The following is a 23,301-nucleotide window of genomic DNA, read 5'->3' on the forward strand; positions in this document are numbered from 1 at the left end:
CAACTGCAAGAAGATACCAACAAAGGAAAAGCCTCGGTTCGACAGTGTCCGACTCTTCGTGGCCTTCGAGAAGGGCGGTGGCGCGGAAGGTTCTGAATACGAATCGGAGCGCACAACGCAGCGAGGCAGTGTACAGTGGGGTTCTTGCGCTGGGGCGTTGCCTTCTGGTGGGGATCCCCTTCTTCTTCTCCGCATCCCCCCTGGGGAATGCTATTAAGCATAGGTGTGGGCAAGTATCTTCGCACGACGCGTTCTACGATAGGCACAACCTTGAGCGTCCTTATCGACGTGTCCTAGGGGACTTCGAACCTCATCGACGCGTTAGGAGACAGACTCGCCACAAATCTACGATGTGCATTGAAATGAAAGCGACACGAGTTGCAAGGTTCATCGAAGTTTTGGGCTTGCATCTAGGAAGTTGGTTGATCCTCACGAGCTGCAAGGGGGATTTCAACGCTGGGCGGCAGCCAACCGGGGGCACATTGTGCGACGTGCCCATTGTCGTTGAACTGAGGCAGAATTGGCGCCCAGAATGCCAGCGCGTCGGCAAAGACCGAGTGTAGCGCGTCGTCTGGAACGCGCTAGAGTGACAACGATCAAGGCTGCCCAATTCCAACCACCACGCACTCGCAGTAGCCCGCACCTCCAGTCTTCGTCGGCATAACCGTCCTCCCCTTTGTGCCATGTCGCCCCGACTTAAATTGCTGTGGCTGTTTCTCGCGGTTTTGTTAGCCGGCGAAGTCCTGGGACTATCAAACAAGAATCCCTTGAGAGTCTCGGTGAGATTCAGTTCTTCCGTTCTTCTTGGCTGCCCGTCTGCTGTGTCCACGCGGGGTTGCTGACGACATGGCGACGCTCTTTGCTTATCTAGGAAAGTGATATACAATCATGTGAACCAATACAGAAGCTTAGTGCACTGAAGGCACAGATAGAGGATGGGGAGTCGCCCATTCTGCGGCAGATATTTGCGTGGCTCTTCCCTTTTGGACCTGGCTGGAATGCGATACTGGGGACGTTCTATATCAGCTCGTAAGTCTTGTGGCAATTCTAGACCTTATGGGCGTGTTTAACGCGCATGTAGCGTCCCCAATTTGATTCTCGCCTTCATTCCTGCGCAAATCAATCCAGAAACGCTAAATACTATGACAGCTTTTGCCGTGAGCGTCTAGATATGTTCCTTACGTTACATTGTGCTGAATTCTACTAGACGGGAGGGTTGCTGTCAGACGTGTTTCTGCATCTAGTGCCGCATTCATTCGTTGGGGAACACCAGGATGATGGTGTTCACTTTGTGATGGTTGAAGAGAAGAGAAATATCCTCGTTGGGTTCGTAATTCTTCCTCATTCAAGCACGTTTCCTCATGCACCATTCTTCTGGTAGCTTGGGTATATTCATTGGCTTCGCCTCATTCTTCTTCATGGAGAAGACACTCCGGGTACTAGCTGGCGAAGATGCATCCGGAGGACACTCTCACTCTCATTCACACTCTCTTTCAGACTCGGATGCTAATGGACACGCGTCAGGCGTTTCAACTTCGGAAAAACAGAATGGGCTTCGTTCGCGGGCAAAAAACGAAAAGGAAGATTCCCTCGAGAAGATTGACGTGTCCCCGACGACAAACTCAGGGCCTTCTAAATTATCCGCATACCTTAATTTATTTGGAGACTTCGTTCACAATATGTGCGGTGAACCCTTGACTAGCCGCATAGTATCCCTACTGACATATCGTTGGTGTAGCACTGACGGCCTCGCGTACGGCATTCGTTTTTGTATTGTTTCTACATGTCGCTTACGTACCGGCGATCTAGGATGGCTGCTTCTTTCTACTCTTCACCTCTGATAGGTGCAACAACTACACTCGCATGTTTCGCACACGAGATCCCCCACGAAGTCGGTCCGATTTTCCCCATCTCGTGTGCAATCAACTGAGCGCCCCCCTGCGTAGATTGCGGACTATTCGATACTCGTTCGCAGCGGCTTCACCAAAAAGCAGGCCATGCAATCTCAATTTCTCACCGCTGTTGGGGCTTTCGTGTGTTACTTTGACTGATCATGATATTCCGCGCTAATTCCCTGATCTACAGGTCGGGTGAGAAACTGGAGCCTTTTGGCTGTTATAGACCATTCTAACGTATCAAAGCCAGCACCTTTATGGGTATCGCTATTCATAATGCGACTTCCTCGGATGCAGCAAAGATCGCTATCGACCTTGCCGCTGGCGTGCGACAGGATGCAGCTGGCATCCTAGGGACAACAACCCATATTGGGGACTTGGTGAGCTGTCTCTTGTTATCTCAATGTTGATCCACCGGAGGCAATCGCGAGGACATAGACCCCATGTGAGCTTCAAGGTACACTGAATGCTCTACCACGGCATGTGCCCTGAAGGTTGACTCGCAAAACGAACTCCTCGTTTACTGACGGGATGTTTCATGTACATTGAGTTTTATGCGCTTTAAAGGCACTATCGCTCAACGTGCCCCTTGGCTTTGCCGCCGGTGCACGGTTGATATGCCACGGATCTTGACTAATTGCTCTACTCTCCCAGGTTATCCCTTTCGTGGCAGGGGGGTTCTTGTACATAGGTGCAGTTGCTGTCTTGCCAACGTACGTGGTCATTCCATCTTTATCCCAAGTAAGCTAAGAACTTACCGTCAATCTCACCCCTCATGCCTACTCCGTGTAACGTATCTATTCATGTCGTCTGACCTTGCTAGGTTGCTGGAAGATAGCAAAAGCGGAAAGCAGGCCATACGAGAGGTGAGTAACTGGGGGGCGTATTTATACGCAGGCCACCGATCTGGATCTTCATTTCTGGGCTGGGAACTGACTCTATTTTGGCTTGATAGTTCGCAGCGATGGCATTTGGTGTCGTGTGCATGTTCTTGGTAGCGTGAGTCCTACCCTGTTCTCTGTCCTTGCCTGGATTGGCTGACGTGTTTCTGGCAATATAGATGGAATGAGTAGTAGGAGCGTTATACATAGATACACTCTTCCTTTCTTCCCTAGACCTACTGCTCGAAACTTCCAGTGGAGAATAGAACGCTGCGGGTCTGCTATGATCCATCATCCTTGAAGCTGTCAGGCCGCGACTGCAAGTACTGCATCTAGATCAAATGTCGTCGAGTCAGGGACATAATTGATTCAGATTCGGCAGCAAAAAGCCGAGGAACGTGCGTGAAAGTGACGAAGCCGTGACAAATTGCCGGAAATATATAATTTCGCAAGCTGGTTTATTCCATGTCTCTCCAATTTGTTCCTCTCCACGTCGCCCTCGACGCTGCCCTCGGCACTCTACAGGTCGTCGCTAACGGCGCCAAACACCTTTATCAAGAGCGACGCCCCAATCCAGGTCCGATCATTCTAGACCTCAGTGCTTTTATAACCCGGCTGATTTTTCACGTTTGAACCATCCCTTCGCCGCAAATCCACTTCACGACACTGTCCAGCTCATAGAGTCAAGCTTTCCGCGTCGCGACGCCCAAGCGTGACTTTTGAATAGCGCCGACACCCAATCAAAAACGTCCCTCACTGGATTCACCAGGTCGTCCGGACGGCAACCGCGGCAAATCTGCCAGTCGTCATCTCATTTCACTGAAGGCGCTTTTGCATTCGGAACACTTGCTCCTTCGCCCCACATTGTTACCCTTGTCGTATACCACCACCCCAACCGGGCATAACATCGCAATGAGTACTAAAGGCCGCTCGACTCCGCGGATCGTGTGCTGCGCCATACCTATCGCAAGGTCAGCTGGAAAGGTCCTTGTAGTGACAAGCCGCAAACGACCAGATATTTGGCTATGTGAGTGCTATATGGAAGCTTTTTCCAAGCCCCCTTCAGAGTTCTCGCTCATGACGTCTGTTTCAGTGCCGAAGGGCGGATGGGAGCCGTCTGATGGTGAATTGCAGGCTGCTGCGTTACGGGAAGCCTTGGAAGAAGGTCTCACCCTTTGTCCCTCTATCCGTCTCCCCACTTCCTGACGTCTCGTCCTCTTTGCCCCTTTATTTTTGCGCAACGCCATTGCACGCATGCCTCGTGCCGCTCCTACTTCCACCCCGATTGTCAACACAGCCGGTGTTCGCGGTCAAATAACGCGATTCGTGAAAACGACGTACTCACCGTCGGCGACATATCACTTTTACGAACTCGATGTGTCAGGGCTTGACTCTGATTGGCCTGAAGCGAAGGAGCGGAGAAGGGAGTGGGTGGATTACGCTGAGGCTATCAAGCGCCTAGAGTGGAAGCAGGAGCTATCGGAAGGCTTGAAGATGTCTACCTTGGCTCCACGTCGTTAGGGCATCAGCTAGCGTCCAAGTCGCCCGACTATCAATTGTATCGGCCGTACGCCCTGACTTGGCGGATCCGTCACCCTCTCCCTTCTAGGACACACGATTACCCCACTTGAACCTTCACACACGAGCATTGCATAGATTGTCGGGGTCGTTTCGGATTGCGTCCTCATTACCTTACTTTCTACCCGTTAACTGCAACCTCTTCCCAGCCCACTACGCTGCGCTTGATTTGTCAAGCCAACGCCACATTTCGGTCTTCGACGGGATAGACGCAATCCTCATCACCTTTTGTTTTCGGTCCACTGTCGCATCATTTGCTATGTTTGTATAATCCCTCTTAAACCCCCCATCATCTAAGCTAGTCACATAGATATTATTGATCACTTAACCCCAACACATTTTGTACTTTTTCTGCAGAAATACGTTCGCTTCCACGCTCAGTCGTTAGTGAGCGTATGTTACACGCGTGGCAGTCCCCAGGCCCCACGGAGATGAAGAAATGAGTCACTCATCAATGTTATACTTTCTTCCTGACCATTATGTACCCCTCAAGCATTGAGCAGAAGATCATCGATGAAGCAGAAAAACTGATGGTGGAGACAATGTCGCGTTACGATGCCTCACACGACGCGTTCCACGGTGGGCATGGGCTTCAGCAGTGTCGTACTCGACGTGTCTCACCACCGCTTGAGCACAGTGCGACGTGTTCGGAAGACTGCACTCGCTCTGGCCAACTCGGTGACATCCTCATCTCCCACCAAGCCCGATCTACTGGTCGTTGAACTCGGTATCCGCATGCATTTCACAACTGACTGCGCAATATGCTTATAAAATGGACGCGCAGCCGCTCTGCTTCACGATGTGCTCGACAAGAAATACGTTAGCCCTGAGCAAGCTTCAGATCCATATGCGTACTTTCTACCCTTCTTTCAATCCACGCTCGCAGTCCAGGATGAGCTAGACCTAATCGCCGACGGCCGAGCTCGATTGATTACAAGGATCATTGATAACATATCTTGGAAGACAGAACAAGCACTGCGCGAAAAAGGATTGGTGACGGATTGGCACAGGGAATGCGTGGAACTCCATTGTGTCCAGGATGCGGATAGGCTGGACGCCATCGGGGCATTTGGTGAGTCCCTGCTGAACTCAAAGAATTGGAGAGCGAATCATTGAGTGGAGGATTTTGATAGGAATATTGCGTTGTGCTGCATACAACGCGGTCACCAACCAGTACGGAGCACATTCGACCATGATTGGACAAATATTGATGTTTGCGATTCTATACAGTGTTCTGCACGCACCAGCAGAGGACCCCGCCAATGATACATCCGCTATACAGCACTTCCACGACAAACTTCTCCACATTTCTGAGCAACTCAAAACCGAGCCAGGGAAGCGGATGGGGAGGAAGCGACACCAAATGGTGAGTCGATGACCTTCCAAATGGGACAAGTAATCGTGACATTCTGATTGTTGACTCGTGTAGCTGGTGGGATTTCTGGAGGCAATTGACGAAGAATACGCAGGATCGCTTCCTGCTGCATAGGGCGGTACTTCTTATATTGTTCCTCACTAGATTCAATAATCCTTTGCTTACGGCGCCGCGCGTCTCCGCGCGCACACTATCTTGAATGCCTCGCGGCGGAGTGAAACGCATGTTTAGACCAACATTCTGATTGCGGCATGTCGGCAAAATGGAGTCCATGGGGGCGCTGGCCGGTGGGTATGTGCACCACATGGACCTCATAGAAAACTCAACATGGTGCGTCGTTGATAGAGCTTCGCCGAATGGTTCTTGCTTAATTTCTAGTTTATGCCCTAGGGGATGGGCGTATAAATATACTGACAGTTTTTTTCGCGGGCGACTGCATGAATCATCGCTCCCCCCCCGCTAAAGACTTCTGAACAATGCCCGCGTATTCTCCGCTCTCTCTGGTTTTCCTTGCGGTGCTTGGTGCGGCCGCCAGTCAACCAAGTTTGAGTGATGCGCAGGTCTCGGAGAAGTGGAACCGACTAGGGAATTTGTCGCCCTATCACAAGGCGCCTATACCGTCCGGTGTGAAAGAAGTCCTACCGGCTGACTGTAGAGTCGATCAGGTTATGTTGGTACGTTCGCAGCTTTTGGCGGACCCCCCCATCGGGGGATGAGACTATCCATTATTGTTCGACTCCACCGCGTTCACCTCCACTAAGGGGCATTGTACGATTTGCAATTCACTGATTTCGTGTCGTAGACTGGCCGGCATGGTAGTCGATATCCCCTCGCTTCAGAGTTAATCTTCATAACGAATATGACGGCGAAACTCTCGTCCAACGCGCAAGCGATATCTCGCTCTCGACTACCGAAAGAACTTCGGTTTTTGGAGAACGGGTATACGTCTACCTTAGGTCATGATGATCTGACGGCTGTAGGAAGGCAGGAACTGTTTGATCACGGCGTAAAGTACGTATCTTCCCAACACTCGCCCTTTTCCCTATACAATATACTGTAATGATCCCGCCCTCGCTTCGTTTTTCGCGCCGTTTTGTCATGTAACCGGGCGGCTGTATTGTTGCCATCGTCTCAAATTCGTATCCGAATTTTTGGTCGGGTGGACTGATCACGCTTGTTCGCTAGTTTCAGGCTCAGGTACCAGCATCTCACCGCCGATGCTATTTTGGCTGGCGATCAAGATAGGGTCTGTTCTTCCAAGCCCGGTCAATATTCAAGCCCTTACTTACGAGATCATCCGTGGAACCCGCCCTTTTCGGCGCATAGGTCATCGAATCGGCGCAGTGGTTTGGGCAAGGGTACTTTGGTCGCAGTTGGTCTGAGATTTCTGGGAATGCATTCTCTACAATACCTGAGGACAATGTAACCGTCTCGTGGATAACGCCGATGGATACCTGTCCTAAGTGGCAGTATGCCTTTGGCGGTGATGTAAGTCATCCCCTGCTCCCTAAATATGCTTCTTTTGCACAAACGCTCACGACTATGTTAAGGCTGTCACTTCCTGGGGGAACAAATACTTGCCCTCCATCACAAAGCGGCTGAATCGACTCACACCCGCACTCCGTTTCACGGATGCGGATACCCACGGAGCACTCTATGCCTGCGCGTACGACTATGCGGCGCTCCGCACATCCCCCTGGTGCGGAGCGTTCACAGATCAAGAAATAGCCAGCTTCGAGTAGGGCGAAGCCTACATGATGATCTCGAGTACTCGCTAACCATGTGTGTCGGTAGATATGAGCTTGATCTGTTGATGAATGGCGCCTTTGGGTACAATCTCCCTGGCGATATGGGGCCAACTCTCGGTAGCCTGTATGTAAACAAGCTGATTGAACGGTATGCACTGCTTCTCATTTTGGAGCCCGACAATGCTAAGTAAAAAATGGCTTAGGTTTTCTAATTCCTCGAGTGATGCAAAGGCTGTCTATTTAGAGTTTGGGCACGACACAACCATTGACATGGCTTTGACTGCACTAGGGCTCGCGAAGTGGGTAGTTCTCGATCTTATGTATCAGAGCTGATGCTTCTTCCTCCCTAGAGATTCTCCGCCACTCTCACCGACGGGCCCCGTCCGTCCAAAGCGGAAGTTCAGGACTTCGGAACAAGTCCCATTCGCTGCTCAAATGGTCTGGGAAAAATTTAGCTGCGATTCATCGTGAGTTAAATGGCCTCCCGCAGAACTATGCTCACGTCATGGTCCTTACAGGTTTCACGGCCCCCAAATCCGCCTTGTCCTCAACGATTCGCCCTTCCCGCTGACGTTCTGTTCAAAGACATCGTCTGACAGGTCTTACGGAACGTGTTCGTTCGATGCTTTCGTCAGCAAAAACAGCTTCAGCACATCTCGACAATGGGGAGATGCCGCGTGGAATGCTACCTGCGGTGCTTCGTCGCTGTAATCGCGCACACGATAATATTGCATTTGCTTCCGCGGAACATGGTTACAAGGCCCCAGACTAGACATTTGATTTCAAATCGTCCCGTTGTCATTCGACAGAGAAACATGAAGGGGTTTTGTACGCTTTGATTCGCCACTTACTAGACGAATTATATATTGATTCAGCGGGTATACCCTCCGTGTCCCACTTTGCAATTCCAAACGTTTGATTCGTCAGGGAAGGTAAGACGTTTTAACGGTGTATCTACATATGCTTTTGCCTTACACGATGTTTTTAGTATTTCTACACTGTGATTTGTTCCTTACCACTTGCTATATCGCCAACGCTGCAAAAACATGCTATCGCGCAGGTTATAAATCCAAGTAAGGCAGCGGTCTGGAGTAAGGACTCTACCCGAATTCTAAGATGGTCTCTCGAATGGCCTTCATTCTTCTCTCGCTTTTGGGCGCTACATTGGCCCAGCGCGACCCGTCGAGGCTGAACAATTTTGGTGCCCTATCGCCGTACCATACAGCCCCCGTAAAGGGGGGTACCAAGGTCTCTCTCCCTTCGGACTGCAAAGTCGACCAAATCATGCATGTGAGTAACGCGTACAAATCACTGGGTCTACCAGGATGATACTCATGCCCTCGTGAATAGCTGGGTCGTCACGGTGCTCGATACCCTGAACATGAAAGCGATGGGATAAAGGCCATGGTCGCAGCTGTTGCAAGGGCGAAGGACTATATCGCTTCCGCAGATCTCCCGGAGGAACTCCAATTTTTGAAGAATGGGTATGTGTCCGATCTCGGAGTAGGAGACTTGGTGGAAACGGGTAGGCAACAGCTCTTTGCACACGGCAAAAGGTATGCGTTCCCCTAGTGGATTGCGACGCGTTTGACCATGCCGTTATTAGTTTCCGCGCGAAATACCCGACCTTCAAAGTCGACAAACTTCAGTGTTCTGGTGTCAAAAGGGTAAACATCTTCCACGGTTTCCCGATTTACAATGAACCATGATAACTCAAGGTTGTCGAATCCACGGATTACTTTGGGAGAGGGTATTTCGGAGATGCTTGGGCCGCCAATTCCAGTGCCATGGTCTCCATAATCCCCGCAGACAGCTCAACGGTATCCCACATCACGCCTTGGCATGTGTGCAAGGATCTGAGCTTCGATACTACCGACAAGGTGAGCAAATCATCACGAATGCAAGTTCTATCACTAATCTAGGCTCTAGGTTTCTGCGGAATGGGGGAGCGTTTATCTGCCTCCGATAACCAAACGCCTCAACTCTTTAGTCCCCGGGCTCAATTTTACCACCGATGACACCCTGGCGGCCTTCCAGGCCTGTGGCTACGACTATGCTGCACATGGTTCCTCCCCTTGGTGCGACGTGTTCACAGATGAGGAGATTGAGAGATTCGAGTTTGTGCCCTTAACTTCACATACTTTGCTAAGCCTGACGGATCAACGCAACAGGTACAATGCTGACATATCTATGAACGCGATTTGGGGCTCGCGGTTGCCGAATAACGGCGGCGCCGTCATGGGATCCATCTACATCAACACGCTAATTGACCGGTAGGCCGTGAATGCCAACCTGTATGTGTCCCCCAGATTCATCCTGTCTCGCAGTTTCTCGGCGCAAGACAGCCAACCGGCGTATGTGGAGTTTGGCCACGATGTCACGATATCTTTGGCATTGACTGCAATGGGATTGACGAAGTGCGCTGTTTTTGCAATCCCCCTTCCCTAGGCCTCACTAACATCGATGCTACTCCAGAGATATCCCGCAGCTGTCTACCTCGCAGATAATTACCAATAGGAAATATCGGAGCTCTCAGCAAACACCTTTTGCTGCTCAGATGGTATTCGAGAAGTTCAGCTGCTCAAGCTCGTATGTCTATCTATTTAGCGTCCGGGGCAACCCAGGGCTTACCATTCTCTTTACTATCTAGGTTCAGTGGGCCTCAAATTCGGCTCGTTCTCAACGAGGCACCGTTCCCACTTGAGACGTGTATCAAATCGGAAAAAGATGCAGAATATGGGTCCTGCTCGTTTGATAACTTCGTGCAAGCCAATAGTTTCAGTAGATCGGTTAAGTACGGCGATGCTGCCTGGAAACGGGCATGTGGCGAAGTGGTGTAACTTGGTTTTACTTGTAATGTAGTACTCGTCAAATTGTAGTAGCAGTAGTTGAGAGCCGCGGTTTCAGGGACTATTCGTGAGACTGTTTTGATAAGACAGACAAATCAGTAGGAAATTCGACTTGAAAGTGGAGAAACGAGGAGGATACTCAGACTCTAGCCACCTTGCCCCTGAGTGTGACCGAGTTGGAATCGCGTGACATAACGCGACATGTGACAAATTGAGTCGCGTGTTCTCATCATTATCTTCGTACAAACTACACCACAATGTCTCTGTGGGTCGACCAAGTAACTTTTTGCTGTGTTTATGTTAGTCGTCACTGATCCTATGCTCATAGTACCGCCCAAGGTCCCTCGACGACCTTCATTACCATCAAGGACTGTCCGCGCGACTAAGGTCATTGGTACGACGCCGAGCACTATCACGAGGATATCTTAGCTGACAGAGTAGTAGGCTGCGTCGGGGGATTTCCCTCATATGCTATTCTACGGGCCATCGGGAGCTGGAAAGAAGACAAGGATAGCGTGTACTCTGAAAGAGTTGTTCGGACCGGGCGTCGAAAAGGTGGGCCTATTTCTACCCGATGTGTTCGCGTTATGTTGCTGAGAGGTTATGTAGATAAAAATTGACCAACGAATCTTTCTTACACCTTCAAAGCGTAAGCTCGAAGTCAACCTCGTGCAGAGTAATTTCCACATAGAAATCACACCTAGGTGTGTTCCCACTGCTGTATTGCCTATACAACTTCATGGAGCATCTCCCTCTGTAGCGAAACTGGAAATTATGATCGTATCGTGATCCAAGAATTGTTGAAGGAGATTGCACAGACACAGCAGGTTGATTTGAATGCAAAACAACGGTTCAAAGGTGAGGGGGCCTTACCTATCTGTTTGTATTGCTGTTACTCAATTATGGATAGTCGTGATCATCAACGAAGCCGACTCACTTTCCCGGGATGCTCAGGCTGCGCTGAGACGAACAATGGAGAAATACATGTCCAACATGCGGATAATACTGTGTGCCAATAGTACAAGCCGCTTGATCGCTCCAATAAGAAGTCGATGCTTGCTGATGCGTGTAGCGGCCCCCGACTCGGATGCAGTGAGTATTCACTCGTCCCACGTATCACCAGAACAAGTCTAAACCCCGCACTTGTTGTAGATGGGTACCGTCCTCGACTATGTAGCTCGACGAGTGGGTTTCGATCTGCCGCCGGATGTCGCTGGCCAGATTGTAGAAGATGCTGCGGGCAACATGCGGAAGGCATTGTTGGTTCTCGAAGCGCTAAAAATGCAATCGTATGTGTTTGGTTATCTTGACTAAGCAGGGCCTCGCTACTGACGGTCGGCCATGCCTCCGTAGTCCTGACTTGTCGGGGAACCTCAGCATCGCCAAACCTGATTGGGAAACATACTGTCACAAGGTGGCCGATCTGATAGTGCAAGAACAGACACCTGCCCGTGTCATGGAAGTGCGAGCAAAGTTCTATGAATTATTAAGTCACTGCATACCGCCAACGGTGATATTGAAGGTTTGATCTCCCTTATACCTTGTACGGCGACGGGGAACTCATTATCGCCTTATCAGACGGTGGCTGAGCGTGTTGTGGAGAGGGTGGATGAGGCACTCAAGGCTGACATCATGCACTGGGCTGCATTTTACGTATGTATGGTCCGCTTCTTTCCTTATACCTACTAATTTCAGCTCTTTAGGAGGTACGCATGCGGGTCGGTAGCAAGAAGATCTTCCATCTCGAGGCGTGGGTTGTAAAAGTCATGAGTTTGTACAAAGTCAGTGCTTTCCTTCATAGCCTCAAACGAACTCCGCTCATCCCGCACTAGCAATTCTTTTATGGTATGGATTTGACAGGCTTTGATTAAGACATACGTAGCTGTCTGAATATCAAAGAAGTGTCAATCAAAGAGTGATATTAAGTGGGGAACACACAGGCGTGGGGCTGCGATTCACTGCCGGCTAGTCAACGCACACCTCAGGTTCCCGGATGTCGAGCAGTGTCCGTGTGGCTCTCAATTACAGATCTGGCTAAATCTCATATCCCCGTGAATTATGGTGCTGTTTCGATTCTCTTAGTCGACACTGGCAGGTTCACAACAAGAGCCAGATCGCGGGCCAGACGGCGTACATGTGTACTAAGTTGTATTTCGAACTCGTTCTTATGTTGTATCAAGGTTCCATTATGCGGGTGCTTATCGAAGCAAACAGCTCGCCGTTGTTTTTAGCACGGCCGCGAATTGGCGGAGGGTTTCGATTGGCTGAAATTGTTGCCTTTGTTCTATATGACCATCCAGCCCGCGGGGTCTCGTTATTTTCAATCCACATGGTAATGATGGCATTGACAAGTATTCGCCGTGTGTGTGCCCTGTGGTGTTAGTACTGATGTGATGAACGCCTTCTTTGTTTCCCGTCGATTAGTCGGTGCAAGAGTGAGTCCCGGAGTCTGAGCACCCACCGGATGGTAAGTATATATGTTTACCGACGTCAGCAGCCAGCACTTGTACAACTAATTGGTCGGTATACTATGAAAGAGACACAAATACCGAGATCATTCAGAAATGCAGCAACGTGGATAGAAGTCCTAGTGGAGATCAATAGATGTTACGGCGTTTACTGTCCATGGTAAGGGTAGTGGTATTGCTGCTCTCCTACGTTTGTATTATTGGAGCCATGAGTCCAAGAATCAGTGGATCTAAGGAACAGGCGTAAGAGATTCGACGAGGCAGGAAAGGTCAGCAATCTACCGACTAGCCGACAAGACGCATGGCCATTGGGCATCCGGAGGCATCTCATAGAAGGGCATACTTGAAGGAAACCCAGATGAAGACTTGGATGGAAAAGGTTAGATTAATACTTCCAAGAACCATCCAAGCGCTTACTTGATCATAGCTTATGCCCCGTGGGTAGAGGTTGTCTGACGGCGTGGTGTATACCGGGCCATCGAAGAAATAAAGCACTGATATTTCGTCTCCAGTATACGTAGCTTGGTGCTTATTGCTTGCCGTGATAACGGAGGGCAAGGGCACGAAGGAGTGTTGAATGACGTACTGCTCAGGGACTTCGAACAATCGATGGTAATTCATTTAGCCGTGATGTTTAAGGCGATGCAACGACTTACATTGGTCACAACATAAGTCTTTCCAACGCCCCTGCACGAGAGCGGTCCGATAGATCCACTGGCCTACTTGCGTAGGCGGACACGGCTGCAATTGACAGCGTTCCTTATAGACTAATGCCCTTGATTGAGCTTCCAGGAGGAAAATATCGTACTGTTCCCAAAGTTGAACTCCAGATACAATCATGACGGACGGATCCATACTTGCGAGCATCTTTGATGCTCGGTGATCAACGAGATGCATTGCTTCCGGTATTGATCCCAGTCGGATCCCTTGTATATTTTGAGGAGGGTCAAGGAAGACATATGGAGGCCTGGAGCTAGAGGAGCTAGCACATGTCGAGATGGTGACGCTCAGCTGTATCGGAATTCTTTGCCGCAGTTCGGTTGGGGTGGATGCGCTGATTGTGGCATGCTCCGGGGGGAAAGTAGATGACGTTGGTGATGGCGATGGGTCTGGTGAGCAATGCGGCTCAGGCGTGACGGATCCTGAGCTCCCGGAATTGCGAGATATCAGTCGTAGGACTATTTGCAAATAAAGGATATATTTGAGCATTGTTTTATACCGAAGCGCTAGAATTCGAGGCCTACTGTGTTCTCCTTTGCAAGTGTCTCGAAGTTGTTGGATTCGGCTTCCCACTTGTTTCGGTGTCCGCCTCTTACCAGTGACCTAGGGGAGGGGGATTATTGTGGTATAATCTAAATAGTTAGCAATCCGCCAACCTGGAAAACGTAGTCCGAAATGAAGCGATTTCGCATCGGAAACCTGCCCAGAGACTTGGTTGCCTTCTTACTCTCCGGCTGGTACTTTTCTAAACCTGACAGCGTTCCGAAGTGAGCGAAGCGATTACTGAATATCTCCGATTATGCCCTACCTTCTATCAGAGCAGCCTCTCTGACGAGCCATCAGTATAGTGTGAATCGATAGAGGGGATTGTCCTACAGTTGTGGGGACCAAACCGCTTCTCCAGAACCACCCCTCACGGTTTTCCAGCTACGGCGGCCGGTTACGGCCTTCTGCGCTTCGTCGCGCGTCTGCTCTTCGGTGGATGGAATGTGCCCGAAGTCCTCGATAGTCGAAGTAGACACGAGCATCGACGATTGTTTACCCGCGCCGACATTCTGTCCTGTACTCCAATCTGTGAAGGACATTGTGTTCTTATAGTAGGGTTGGCGGGCGGAGGGCCGCTGATCAGTGATGAGGATGGATACGGGAAGTTTACGAACATTTAGCTCTTCGAGACCGATTCCTTAAGTACCAAGACAAGCTGTGCTGTACGAAATGAAGGGCTTTCGGTCGCCTTCGATTTTTGAAACCGCTATGTTCCTATGATTGAATAGATCTCGATCTCAATCGAGCGGAAGCAAATTGGTTTATAATAGGTTAGCGCCATCCTTGCGACCTTTTGGAAAAAATCGGCCCTGGCCGGCACTCACAAGTCTAGAAGATACATACTTGGTCAGACGTGATATATTGTCGTTACTGATGTTGATATTAGCCACGCATTGCCATCGTGTTGGCTGGGTTTGGAGAAAGTCTGGATGACTTGTTGCCACTACATGTGTGTTGACACATTGCAATGGTGAGGGATTCATGAGGGATTCATTAGCTCCAGGAAGGGCCAAATTTGGGTTTGCCAGCCATTACCCCCAGAATAACGACGCGTGAAATCAATTAAGATACTAGGCCACTACTGGATGAAACGCGTCGATATATTCTCTAAGGGTTGCATCCTTGAGCTACACCACGAGTGCCTGATGAGCGAGCTTACGAAGGATCGTGGTGACCACTTGGTTGCTAGTGGATTTTCGACTGGGAACGAGGATGATCTATAAGCCCAAAGGAATCACTCCGTCACCAGATCCAGAAGCTCGAGCACCTGAGCCTGCTGCGTGACCGTACCAAAAGTGGGGCCTCAATCCCTAAGACTAGGTTTTTGAGTACTTAGATAGAAACTGTATGCGGATAATAGAGGGGCGCGCCGTCGGACACCCAGAAGCCCCGCGACCCCAAATCGGAATATATGTAAGTGCTCATGAGAAAATTGCATGAGGAAGGGAATGCGTCATCTGGGCGATTGCACTTTCGACGTACCTGGTTGCCACACAGAAAGGCTAGAAAACCCTTTCTACACAGCTCCCGGTTAATCTGGTTTTGAAATAGCCGGAAACATGATGGAGTGGTACTTTGAGGGCGCGGGAGGTGCGGGGATCACAAGAAGTCTTAGCCACGCATACAAGAATCGACAGGTCGAGTTGTGATAGGCGTTCCTCTGAGTCGAGTGTCGGTACATTTGAAATCGCAAGGTTTGTGTGGGACGCGGCGACTCAGGGTTCTACTAACTCTACAAGGAAGCAAATGTAGATCGGGAAGGAATGGAGACACCTCGAATACCTTTTGGATTGAACGGCATGGGTGTGTCGACAGGTCGTCGGGTCCCAACCATTTTGGGAAATCAGCCCACGGGGCCGACTGCTCCGGGTCGAAGTTCGGCCACCGTAGGTACAGCAAAAGAGGGTCGTCCCAGTCAATCTGGCGAAAAGTCGTACATCCCGACTGAATTAAGCCGCCCGCAAAATATTTGGAGGAGGCGGCGGTGGCTCAGACTCGGGGTTGATGGGCCCTATGCCAGGTTCCCATTCGACGAGGGTGCAACATCAGTCGCGCCACCAAAGGTGTGAACGTTTGGGGTTGTTAGATGACATAAAAACTGCGGTCCGAGGAAGAGTAATTCATGCACCGTGTGCTACAACACAGAACCTCCTGGGAAGAGCCAAGTCCTCCCATAGGTACTGTGTGCGCACGGACGACACAGGGAAATCTGGATGCCAGAGATCATTAGTAATGGTTGGTGTGAGTATAGAAGTTCATTGATCCATGTCTTATCGTCCACAGCTTGAGATTACTCCTTCTATAGTCGGCAGTAGATCAAATTCCACGTTACGTGTCTATGTACTAGCAACGGGGTCTGGAAGAGTCCTGTCGCCTCGGCTGGTTGCTTGACCACTTGACACACGTCCTTCTCCCCCGTCAAAGTTTGTGGCGATGCTTTTGTCTTTGCCGACTTCCATAATATTGAATTTTTGAAGGCGATAATAATCTTTCACAACGCTAATGCCACACACACTCTGTTTGGTTGTGTCAACAAAGGATGGTCAGGACAAGGTGCCAGTTCACCTTGAAGACTTCAGCAAGTATAAAGATTTCCGGATTGTTTAAGTCGACTTTGTGGCCCTCGGGAAGGCATCGTACTATCCGTTGAATTAATACGTCACGAGAGTGTGTGTTGTGGTTCCGTATTCGCAATTCAACTTTGTACTTGAGAAAATTGTCAGTGACCAAGTCCATTGGGACCGAGCAGCAAGGCGTTTACACTCCAAGTTCCTGGGTTTTCTTCGAAGAATGATTTGAAAATCTTTGCGCACAGATCATCGATATTAGGTAGGTTGGCGGCACAAGCACCAGCGGAAGGAACTAATCGATGTGTATAACTTTTCGACACGTCATCAATCATTTATGGCAGAAGACGCGTCGTTCCTACCGTGTGCGGGAAATTCCAGTGCGTTGTACATTCTCGACGTGGGAGACCACCAGCCTGACGGGATCAACGGGCTCCTTGCAGGCGATGAAAATGACTAAAATGTGAATTAGCTTTCACTTAACAGCAAGTTCATGATTACATACCACACGGGGTCCCAGTCATGCAGTTAGCTAGTACCCCTTTGTCAGCATTGGACTTCTCGAGTGAAACCGTTATTACAAAATCGCGACTCAATCTTCGGTCGTTTCATGGCAGCAACTTCTTTAGCTATTTGCGCCTCAATGGAGAGTTCTTCATCACTGTTGCCGCCTTCAGAATCGTTGCTTGAAATTCCCAATGGCCACATGTCAGATGCCAGCTTTTTAGACCGTAAGTCAAGAAGCGATTTGCCGTCCGGAGACGTACGGTGTCAAACAAGTCATATAATTCGCCAACGGCTTGTTTTTCCTTGCCTTTTACGCCTGCATTCTATCTTCATTGAGTCTGATTACTTCTGTAGGCGATGGCGACGCACATGTAGCCCAAATCCCAGGCCCGTCAATTGTCCTCTTCGTCCATCCAACCCCGTCCTAGGCTACGTCAGACACATACACACATCACAGCGACGTAGTGAATGAGATGCCTACTCGCGGCCGGTACTTGCTTCTAGCAGTAGGACCAGGATGTGACCTCTTATGACCGGCCGAATGTTTGGAATCGGCATTAACTGCGATTTAGAGTAAATTTTGAGACATCGACATCCGAGGCATCGCTGATTCGATACCTTGCGACTTTGGGGACATGGAACCGAAATTCTCAAGACACGGAGCGGTACAAAGTGCGAGCGTCAAACTTCCTGATAAGTTGAAGCGGAGTCTGAATAAACTTCTAATTCTACAGCGTGGTTCGCCGACAGGCCAAGGACTCTGAAAGTCGCATATGGGCAAAGTTCACGAACTACCGATTCATTCAGTGGTGATACTTGCTTATCCTCGTAGATCTCGAGCAAGATTGAGTGTAATCTACCAATCTTTCCATACACGCGTTCACAATGCTCTAAACCGATGAAGGCAAGCCTCGCCATTTCACTTGCACACTTCAATGCCATTTGGTCTTTCTGATTCACTTAGAGAGCGGGAACTTACATGGGAAGGACTCAATGCCACGACAACCCCAGTAAGCAGTCTATCTGATAATCTCCGTTGTCTACGGGTATTATATTGACGTCCACGGCAGTGGCTGCGTAGTACTTCAAGCCTGCTTCGTGAGGCTCATCAAACAATTTCGCCGCTGATGCATGGCATTGACACGTGTGGGGGGAGGTGCTATCTGAACCTTTGTGTAGCATTCTGACGTGTCATTCTCACCCCAGATGATGGACCCCCTCCAAGAAGCGCACCATGTTCGATCAGCGAGCGCAAACAACATATGCGAGCTTTGACCTTACGCTACCACCAGGGACTACATTTACGAGGACCCAGCCTTGTATGACACACCTATATCGCTTGACAAAGAGGCGTGGTGTACCCGCCCCCCAAGTTCTGGATCAAATCGCGACACATCTGGCCATATTCGACATGAAGTCCTTACAACATCCGACGCACATACTCTGGGGGCCTTACTATTCAATGACCAGCGTTATGGGCGCCACTGTCTCTTCAGGCTTCTGTGATTCATCTCCTAACAAGCCGTTCATTACTCACGCTATCTACTACAGCTTCGTTCCCTTCTTGAAGGTTCTTCTTGCCTAATTTCGATCGGCTGGGGTACTGCTTCGACCCGCGACTTGGCCGCGCAATAAAAATTCTACTGCCGTCTTGCTGCCGCCTCTCCATCTCTTTTATGACGGCCGTCGCACGGATCCTTCGATTCATACATGCCATATGGCAGGATTGATATGTAATCTCGTAATTTATGTCGAATGTGAAGATGGCGATATTTATGCTCACTGACAGTTCAAGCATCCCGGCCAGAACTAATTCGCCTCGGTTAGGCGGAACTACATACACCCAGGGAATACTTCCGCTCACCACGACACGGCGCTACCAGAGGTGCATACTTTGTTGAATAACCGACGGTCACAGTGTGCGGGCCAAGAACAAGGGCCGCTCTTGGTCAATACATTACACCCACCACAGATTACAGTTACCGGACATAGGTCTACATTCTTGTAAAATCAGGATTTACTATTGAATCTGCAGTAAAACGGAGCAACTGTTGTCCCTTGAATTCACCCAGCGAGGCCAGTCTGGCCAGTCCGACGCAAGTTGTCCTCGCGTCAAAGATCTTGCGGTGTAATACAATTGTTTCTACAGGCACAGGCTTCAGCGGAATGAGTAATGTAAGAATCTGGTTGGGGTGGATTTTGAATGGGCCAATGGTCGTTCAATCGATTGCAAATCGGCATACTCTGGGTCCCACTCCACGGCATGAGGCGCTCGGACATTAAGCTTTCAGTGGGTGCGCTATATTAGGGGGTTGCGACAATCGGAAGGGGGTGCCACGAGGTCACTACTCCTGATCGTTGCCGATCGCGAGGCCCGGTTGGGGGACTTTACATATAGGATTCCGCAGTCAACCAAGTACAATTTTGAGTGCGACCGTGGGAATAAAGCGCCGTATGATCCGACTTCTGCGCCTCTTCCCGCGAAGAAGCGCTCCGGGGATGCCCTGAAATGGAAACGTCTGGGAACGTCCCTCTCCATATAGGTACGTCGCGCCGCAGCCAACTCCTTATTTAGGGCGCCCAGAATTAATGCATAGCATGGGGCAGGTTTTGCCAAGCTTCCATGGTAGTCACATCGACACTAGTAGCTGAAGAGGTTAGTAAACAATAGCCTAATGGAATTTGGATACACCGACAGATCTTCGTAATACGCCACATCATATGATCACAGCAAGTACATCGGAACGGGCGATTGGCAACTTGCGAAGGAAAACCTCCGCTAGAGCCCGCCATGAACGGGTCTCAAGGAAAGTCGACCGAAAAAAAGCTCGTTCATAAATTCGTATAAGAATGCAATTTTGATGTGGTGTGCTGGACAAGTCGTGATGGTATGATGGTAGATATCGATGCGACGTAAGTGGGGCAGAAGAAGTCCTTTGAAGGAGACAACGAAGGCGAAAAGTTCGAAGCATGAACGGAAAGAGAGGAAGATTTTCTATGGCTATATCATGGTGGTGTAGTAAGGTGACAAGACCGACAGGTTATTAAGAATTAAGTATAGTATGATATGATAAACTGTACATTCGAAGGCGAGACGGGGGTAAGCTACAGTGGGGGTCGGATGTTGTGAAGTCGGACAGTTTTGCGATAAGATGTTGTTGACGCAGAGTACGTATGTGAGATGAAAGTGGAAATAGCGGACGCCCGTTCGGTCCGTCCAATCAAAGCCGAAGCCAGGAACAAGGAAAGAATTGGAAATTATGTGTATCGGAGGACCGAATCCGAAGGAAGGGTGTATTTGAATTTGGTTGGTGTAGATGGAAGATGCATTAGGAAGGAAATAATGTAGGGTGAAGGAGCATCGATGGAGGAAGCGAAGCGAACTGAAAGAAACCGATGCTCGATTGGGCGGTCCAGGGGGTAGAAGGGGAGAAATGGGGCGTTGTTTGATACAAATGAGAGATTGGGGGCATTAAACTTGATTTGCATTGAGTCTGGGCTTAGGCAGATTCTTCATCGTCGTCACCGTCACCGTCTTCGTCCTTGTCATCATCGTCATCATCGCCGCCGCGCCATTCTCGGTCCCATAGAGGCACCATCACGACACCGTCCTTGATGATCGCCCCCTCTTTGAATTTTGAAGCATCTAAACCGCTGAGACCGTTCAATGAGATCATGGCCGCGTTTTCGTCGCCTTTGTTCGCAAAGTTCGGTGTCGAGTCGCCGTTCTTCGACTTCTTCTCCTTGAACACGCACAGGTTCTGACATAATGGTGTAAGCGCTGGGTGGCCGAAAGGCAGTGCAGAGCGGGCAGTTCGCATGCGATCGAGAAGAGTTGATTGCTCAGCGAGTAGCTCAGTAATATAGTCAATAGCTGCGATAACAGGTATTAGAACGGACGGAACTAGTCAGTGGACAGGGCTTACTCTTTGACAACACGACGTTCTCGCTTCTCGGGCCAGCCCGTCCGTCAACTTTGTCATTGGCCGCTTCGTCCTTAGTGGTCTTGCCTCTGGTCCGTTTGGATCTTGTCGATCTCCGCGTGCTTTTGTCGTCCTCGAAGTCCATATCGGCATCGCCATTTGCACTGCCTTTCCCTCCTTTCCCCATTTCCTCGTCGCGTATCGCTTCTCTCAGTGCGGGGACAGTTTGGCAAAGGGCCTCATAACCACGACGAATATTCGCGCGGCGTTTCTGCTCACTTTGTATGTGATTTGCTTTTTTCTGCGATGGAGAGAGGAGTGCAGGTTTACTCGAGGCTGTATGAGAGGGATTGGGATGCAGAGAAGCCATTGACGCGTGCGAGGAACCCGGCCGTGATGAGCAATTGGATGACACCGAGGCGGCGCGCGAGGGAGGTGCAAGCCGTGAGGAAGATATACGTGGTTGGTGCATGTGAACACCGCCATCGAGTTGACCATTGGGAAGATAGTGGTTAGGATACTGACCAGCGCCAGGGATGGGATGTGACCGTGAGCGCTGCATCGGATAAGGGTGAGCTGCAGCGCTTACAGGTGACATGCGCTGTCGTTTCGTAGGATGTAACGGAAGATCATCATAAGTAGACCGTTTCGACATGTTGCTTAGACTAGGGGGAAGTGCGGGGGAGCCGCGGGATGAACTAGGGTGCTATAAAGAAGCGGTTTAGAAAGGCTATATTTCGAATAGACGTTACATACCGAGCCAGCAGGTGAGGGAATGCCGCGATGCGGTTGCGGTATTTGTAATGACCCGTTAGATACGTTCATCGGGAGAAATGGGGTATTATTTGGGGATGGCAATGTTGGTGTCGCAATCGAAAACGAATGCGTCGATGAAGCAGAAATTGGCGGCGTAGCTGACGCTCTTGAAGGTGAAGAGGCGTAGTTTCCGTTGACGTTCACCGAAATTGGCGGCAATACCTGGTCATGGTGAGGATAATGTGCCTGTTGCTGCTTGTTGAGGAAGGGGAACATCTCGTGGCGTGAGTGCGTGTAAGGTGACTGATGCATCTGCTGTTGGTGATGCTGCTGCTGGTGTTGCTGCTGCTGCTGGTAGTGGCCATATTCATAATCCATATTTGGGGTATGGTGCTGCTCGAGAGGACTTTGCTGATACGCGTCGTATCCAGCCTGCTGATGTTGATGCTGCTGCATGCCGTACGGGTTTCCCGCTCCGTTCTGCTGCTGCCACCGGCCTCCGTCGAGAGCCATCAAGTCCTTCGTGGCCTTGGCCAAAGCTTCGCGCTTTTGGACCTGGGCCGGGTCAAGATCCTCCTGCATCATGTCCGGGGACGAGTACATCGACCACTCGGGTGCTACCTGATCTGACTCTGCGTAATCCACCTGGGAGAGGAACGACTGGAAGGCATGGGACTCGTTCGGGGTGAGGAGGGACATTGCCGGAGGAGGCTGAACGAGAATGTTGTGATCGATAGCCAGCTTGGGCAACGTCTAAGGCGGCGTGAACAAGAGATTGGTTGTGTTACTGGAGACCTTCGCCGTCGTCAATGAGGAGCTCGTCAACGTCGTGGTGGACAGTGAGGAGGAAGGGGTTTGTAGGAAAAACAGACCCTTGGGCTGGGTTAGGAGATCTGGTTATATACTTGATCTCAATCCGGTCCGACCCAAATGGGCATGCCCCTGCATTGCGCGCCAAACGAACTAGCTCGGTTCATCATTGCCATGTGGAATGCAAAGGCTTTCATGCGTCTCGTCTCTAAAGGAACCTCTCCAACCCTAGTCAACCGCTGCAGTCGCTTTCTCCACCAATCACACACTTGACTTGGGCTCAACCACAAGTCCGCATGGTCTCTCGGCCTCTGCTTTCCGCAAAAATCTTGAGTTTCATTCTCGAAGTCGCGGGACTCCAATTTCTTCGCACAATGGCCCATCGCTCCTCGCAGTACTTCTAGTACGGTCGATCTGGTCTTATTCCATTTGTTGAACGCGACCTCTGCAGACTAAGTCCTAAAGGTATTGCGGGCTGTAGGCACCTTCGGGCCTTAGTCGACACTTGTGGCGTCGCACACCCTTACCTCGCGACCAAGTCTCTTATATTCGCCCGTCAACGGTCACGATGGCTCGGTCTTCTGTGTTGCGAACCACTTATCGTTGGCAATATTACGATCAACCAAGTCTACAAATTCTTCCCTGTGACTCGTGTTCAAAATAAGTGGAGCTTCACGG

General features: G+C 50.1%; 9 protein-coding genes across 9 annotated transcripts; 6 read left to right on the forward strand and 3 right to left on the reverse strand.

Annotated features, from left to right (window-relative positions):
* Positions 1 to 683: 683 nt before the first annotated feature.
* Positions 684 to 2,898, forward strand: PC9H_009379 (uncharacterized protein; the record flags this gene model as incomplete). The annotated part of the gene is made up of 12 exons (XM_036778883.1): positions 684 to 779; positions 872 to 1,029; positions 1,082 to 1,157; positions 1,208 to 1,326; positions 1,382 to 1,681; positions 1,739 to 1,753; positions 1,810 to 1,891; positions 1,947 to 2,037; positions 2,142 to 2,275; positions 2,550 to 2,608; positions 2,719 to 2,761; positions 2,851 to 2,898. 12 exons carry the CDS (start codon positions 684 to 686, stop codon positions 2,896 to 2,898), a joined length of 1,221 nt encoding a protein of 406 aa, XP_036628272.1.
* Positions 2,899 to 3,688: 790 nt separating this feature from the next.
* PC9H_009380 (uncharacterized protein) lies at positions 3,689 to 4,297 on the forward strand (the record flags this gene model as incomplete). The annotated part of the gene is made up of 2 exons (XM_036778884.1): positions 3,689 to 3,941; positions 4,074 to 4,297. The coding sequence occupies 2 exons, from the start codon at positions 3,689 to 3,691 to the stop codon at positions 4,295 to 4,297; spliced, it is 477 nt and encodes a 158-aa protein (XP_036628273.1).
* A 536-nt stretch (positions 4,298 to 4,833) lies between these two features.
* On the forward strand, positions 4,834 to 5,843 carry PC9H_009381 (uncharacterized protein; the record flags this gene model as incomplete). Its single annotated transcript, XM_036778885.1, has 6 exons — positions 4,834 to 4,933; positions 4,992 to 5,081; positions 5,139 to 5,426; positions 5,488 to 5,527; positions 5,585 to 5,720; positions 5,784 to 5,843. 6 exons carry the CDS (start codon positions 4,834 to 4,836, stop codon positions 5,841 to 5,843), a joined length of 714 nt encoding a protein of 237 aa, XP_036628274.1.
* A 362-nt stretch (positions 5,844 to 6,205) lies between these two features.
* PHO5_1 (acid phosphatase pho5) lies at positions 6,206 to 8,188 on the forward strand (the record flags this gene model as incomplete). The annotated part of the gene is made up of 9 exons (XM_036778886.1): positions 6,206 to 6,403; positions 6,532 to 6,740; positions 6,915 to 6,975; positions 7,056 to 7,217; positions 7,280 to 7,467; positions 7,524 to 7,625; positions 7,681 to 7,776; positions 7,828 to 7,944; positions 7,996 to 8,188. 9 exons carry the CDS (start codon positions 6,206 to 6,208, stop codon positions 8,186 to 8,188), a joined length of 1,326 nt encoding a protein of 441 aa, XP_036628275.1.
* Positions 8,189 to 8,605: 417 nt separating this feature from the next.
* Positions 8,606 to 10,317, forward strand: PHO5_2 (acid phosphatase pho5; the record flags this gene model as incomplete). The annotated part of the gene is made up of 9 exons (XM_036778887.1): positions 8,606 to 8,767; positions 8,828 to 9,033; positions 9,084 to 9,144; positions 9,196 to 9,357; positions 9,407 to 9,594; positions 9,649 to 9,750; positions 9,805 to 9,894; positions 9,953 to 10,066; positions 10,128 to 10,317. 9 exons carry the CDS (start codon positions 8,606 to 8,608, stop codon positions 10,315 to 10,317), a joined length of 1,275 nt encoding a protein of 424 aa, XP_036628276.1.
* A 266-nt stretch (positions 10,318 to 10,583) lies between these two features.
* Positions 10,584 to 12,197, forward strand: RFC5 (Replication factor C (RF-C) subunit; the record flags this gene model as incomplete). The annotated part of the gene is made up of 11 exons (XM_036778888.1): positions 10,584 to 10,604; positions 10,655 to 10,720; positions 10,771 to 10,881; positions 10,936 to 11,030; positions 11,087 to 11,184; positions 11,237 to 11,418; positions 11,479 to 11,615; positions 11,680 to 11,848; positions 11,905 to 11,979; positions 12,030 to 12,107; positions 12,159 to 12,197. The coding sequence occupies 11 exons, from the start codon at positions 10,584 to 10,586 to the stop codon at positions 12,195 to 12,197; spliced, it is 1,071 nt and encodes a 356-aa protein (XP_036628277.1).
* Positions 12,198 to 12,942: 745 nt separating this feature from the next.
* Positions 12,943 to 14,599, reverse strand: PC9H_009385 (uncharacterized protein; the record flags this gene model as incomplete). Its single annotated transcript, XM_036778889.1, has 8 exons — positions 12,943 to 13,024; positions 13,077 to 13,159; positions 13,212 to 13,390; positions 13,451 to 13,972; positions 14,039 to 14,117; positions 14,171 to 14,265; positions 14,323 to 14,342; positions 14,391 to 14,599. The coding sequence occupies 8 exons, from the start codon at positions 14,597 to 14,599 to the stop codon at positions 12,943 to 12,945; spliced, it is 1,269 nt and encodes a 422-aa protein (XP_036628278.1).
* Positions 14,600 to 16,396: 1,797 nt separating this feature from the next.
* PC9H_009386 (uncharacterized protein) lies at positions 16,397 to 17,771 on the reverse strand (the record flags this gene model as incomplete). Its single annotated transcript, XM_036778890.1, has 10 exons — positions 16,397 to 16,576; positions 16,626 to 16,766; positions 16,822 to 16,939; positions 16,990 to 17,083; positions 17,133 to 17,159; positions 17,209 to 17,347; positions 17,395 to 17,450; positions 17,504 to 17,558; positions 17,616 to 17,695; positions 17,753 to 17,771. 10 exons carry the CDS (start codon positions 17,769 to 17,771, stop codon positions 16,397 to 16,399), a joined length of 909 nt encoding a protein of 302 aa, XP_036628279.1.
* A 2,863-nt stretch (positions 17,772 to 20,634) lies between these two features.
* PC9H_009387 (uncharacterized protein) lies at positions 20,635 to 22,512 on the reverse strand (the record flags this gene model as incomplete). The annotated part of the gene is made up of 3 exons (XM_036778891.1): positions 20,635 to 21,008; positions 21,061 to 21,763; positions 21,814 to 22,512. The coding sequence occupies 3 exons, from the start codon at positions 22,510 to 22,512 to the stop codon at positions 20,635 to 20,637; spliced, it is 1,776 nt and encodes a 591-aa protein (XP_036628280.1).
* Between the last annotated feature and the right edge of the window lie 789 nt (positions 22,513 to 23,301).

This window comes from Pleurotus ostreatus (genome assembly GCF_014466165.1).
Source record: "Pleurotus ostreatus strain PC9 chromosome Unknown scaffold_7, whole genome shotgun sequence".
Lineage (NCBI taxonomy): Eukaryota > Fungi > Basidiomycota > Agaricomycetes > Agaricales > Pleurotaceae > Pleurotus > Pleurotus ostreatus.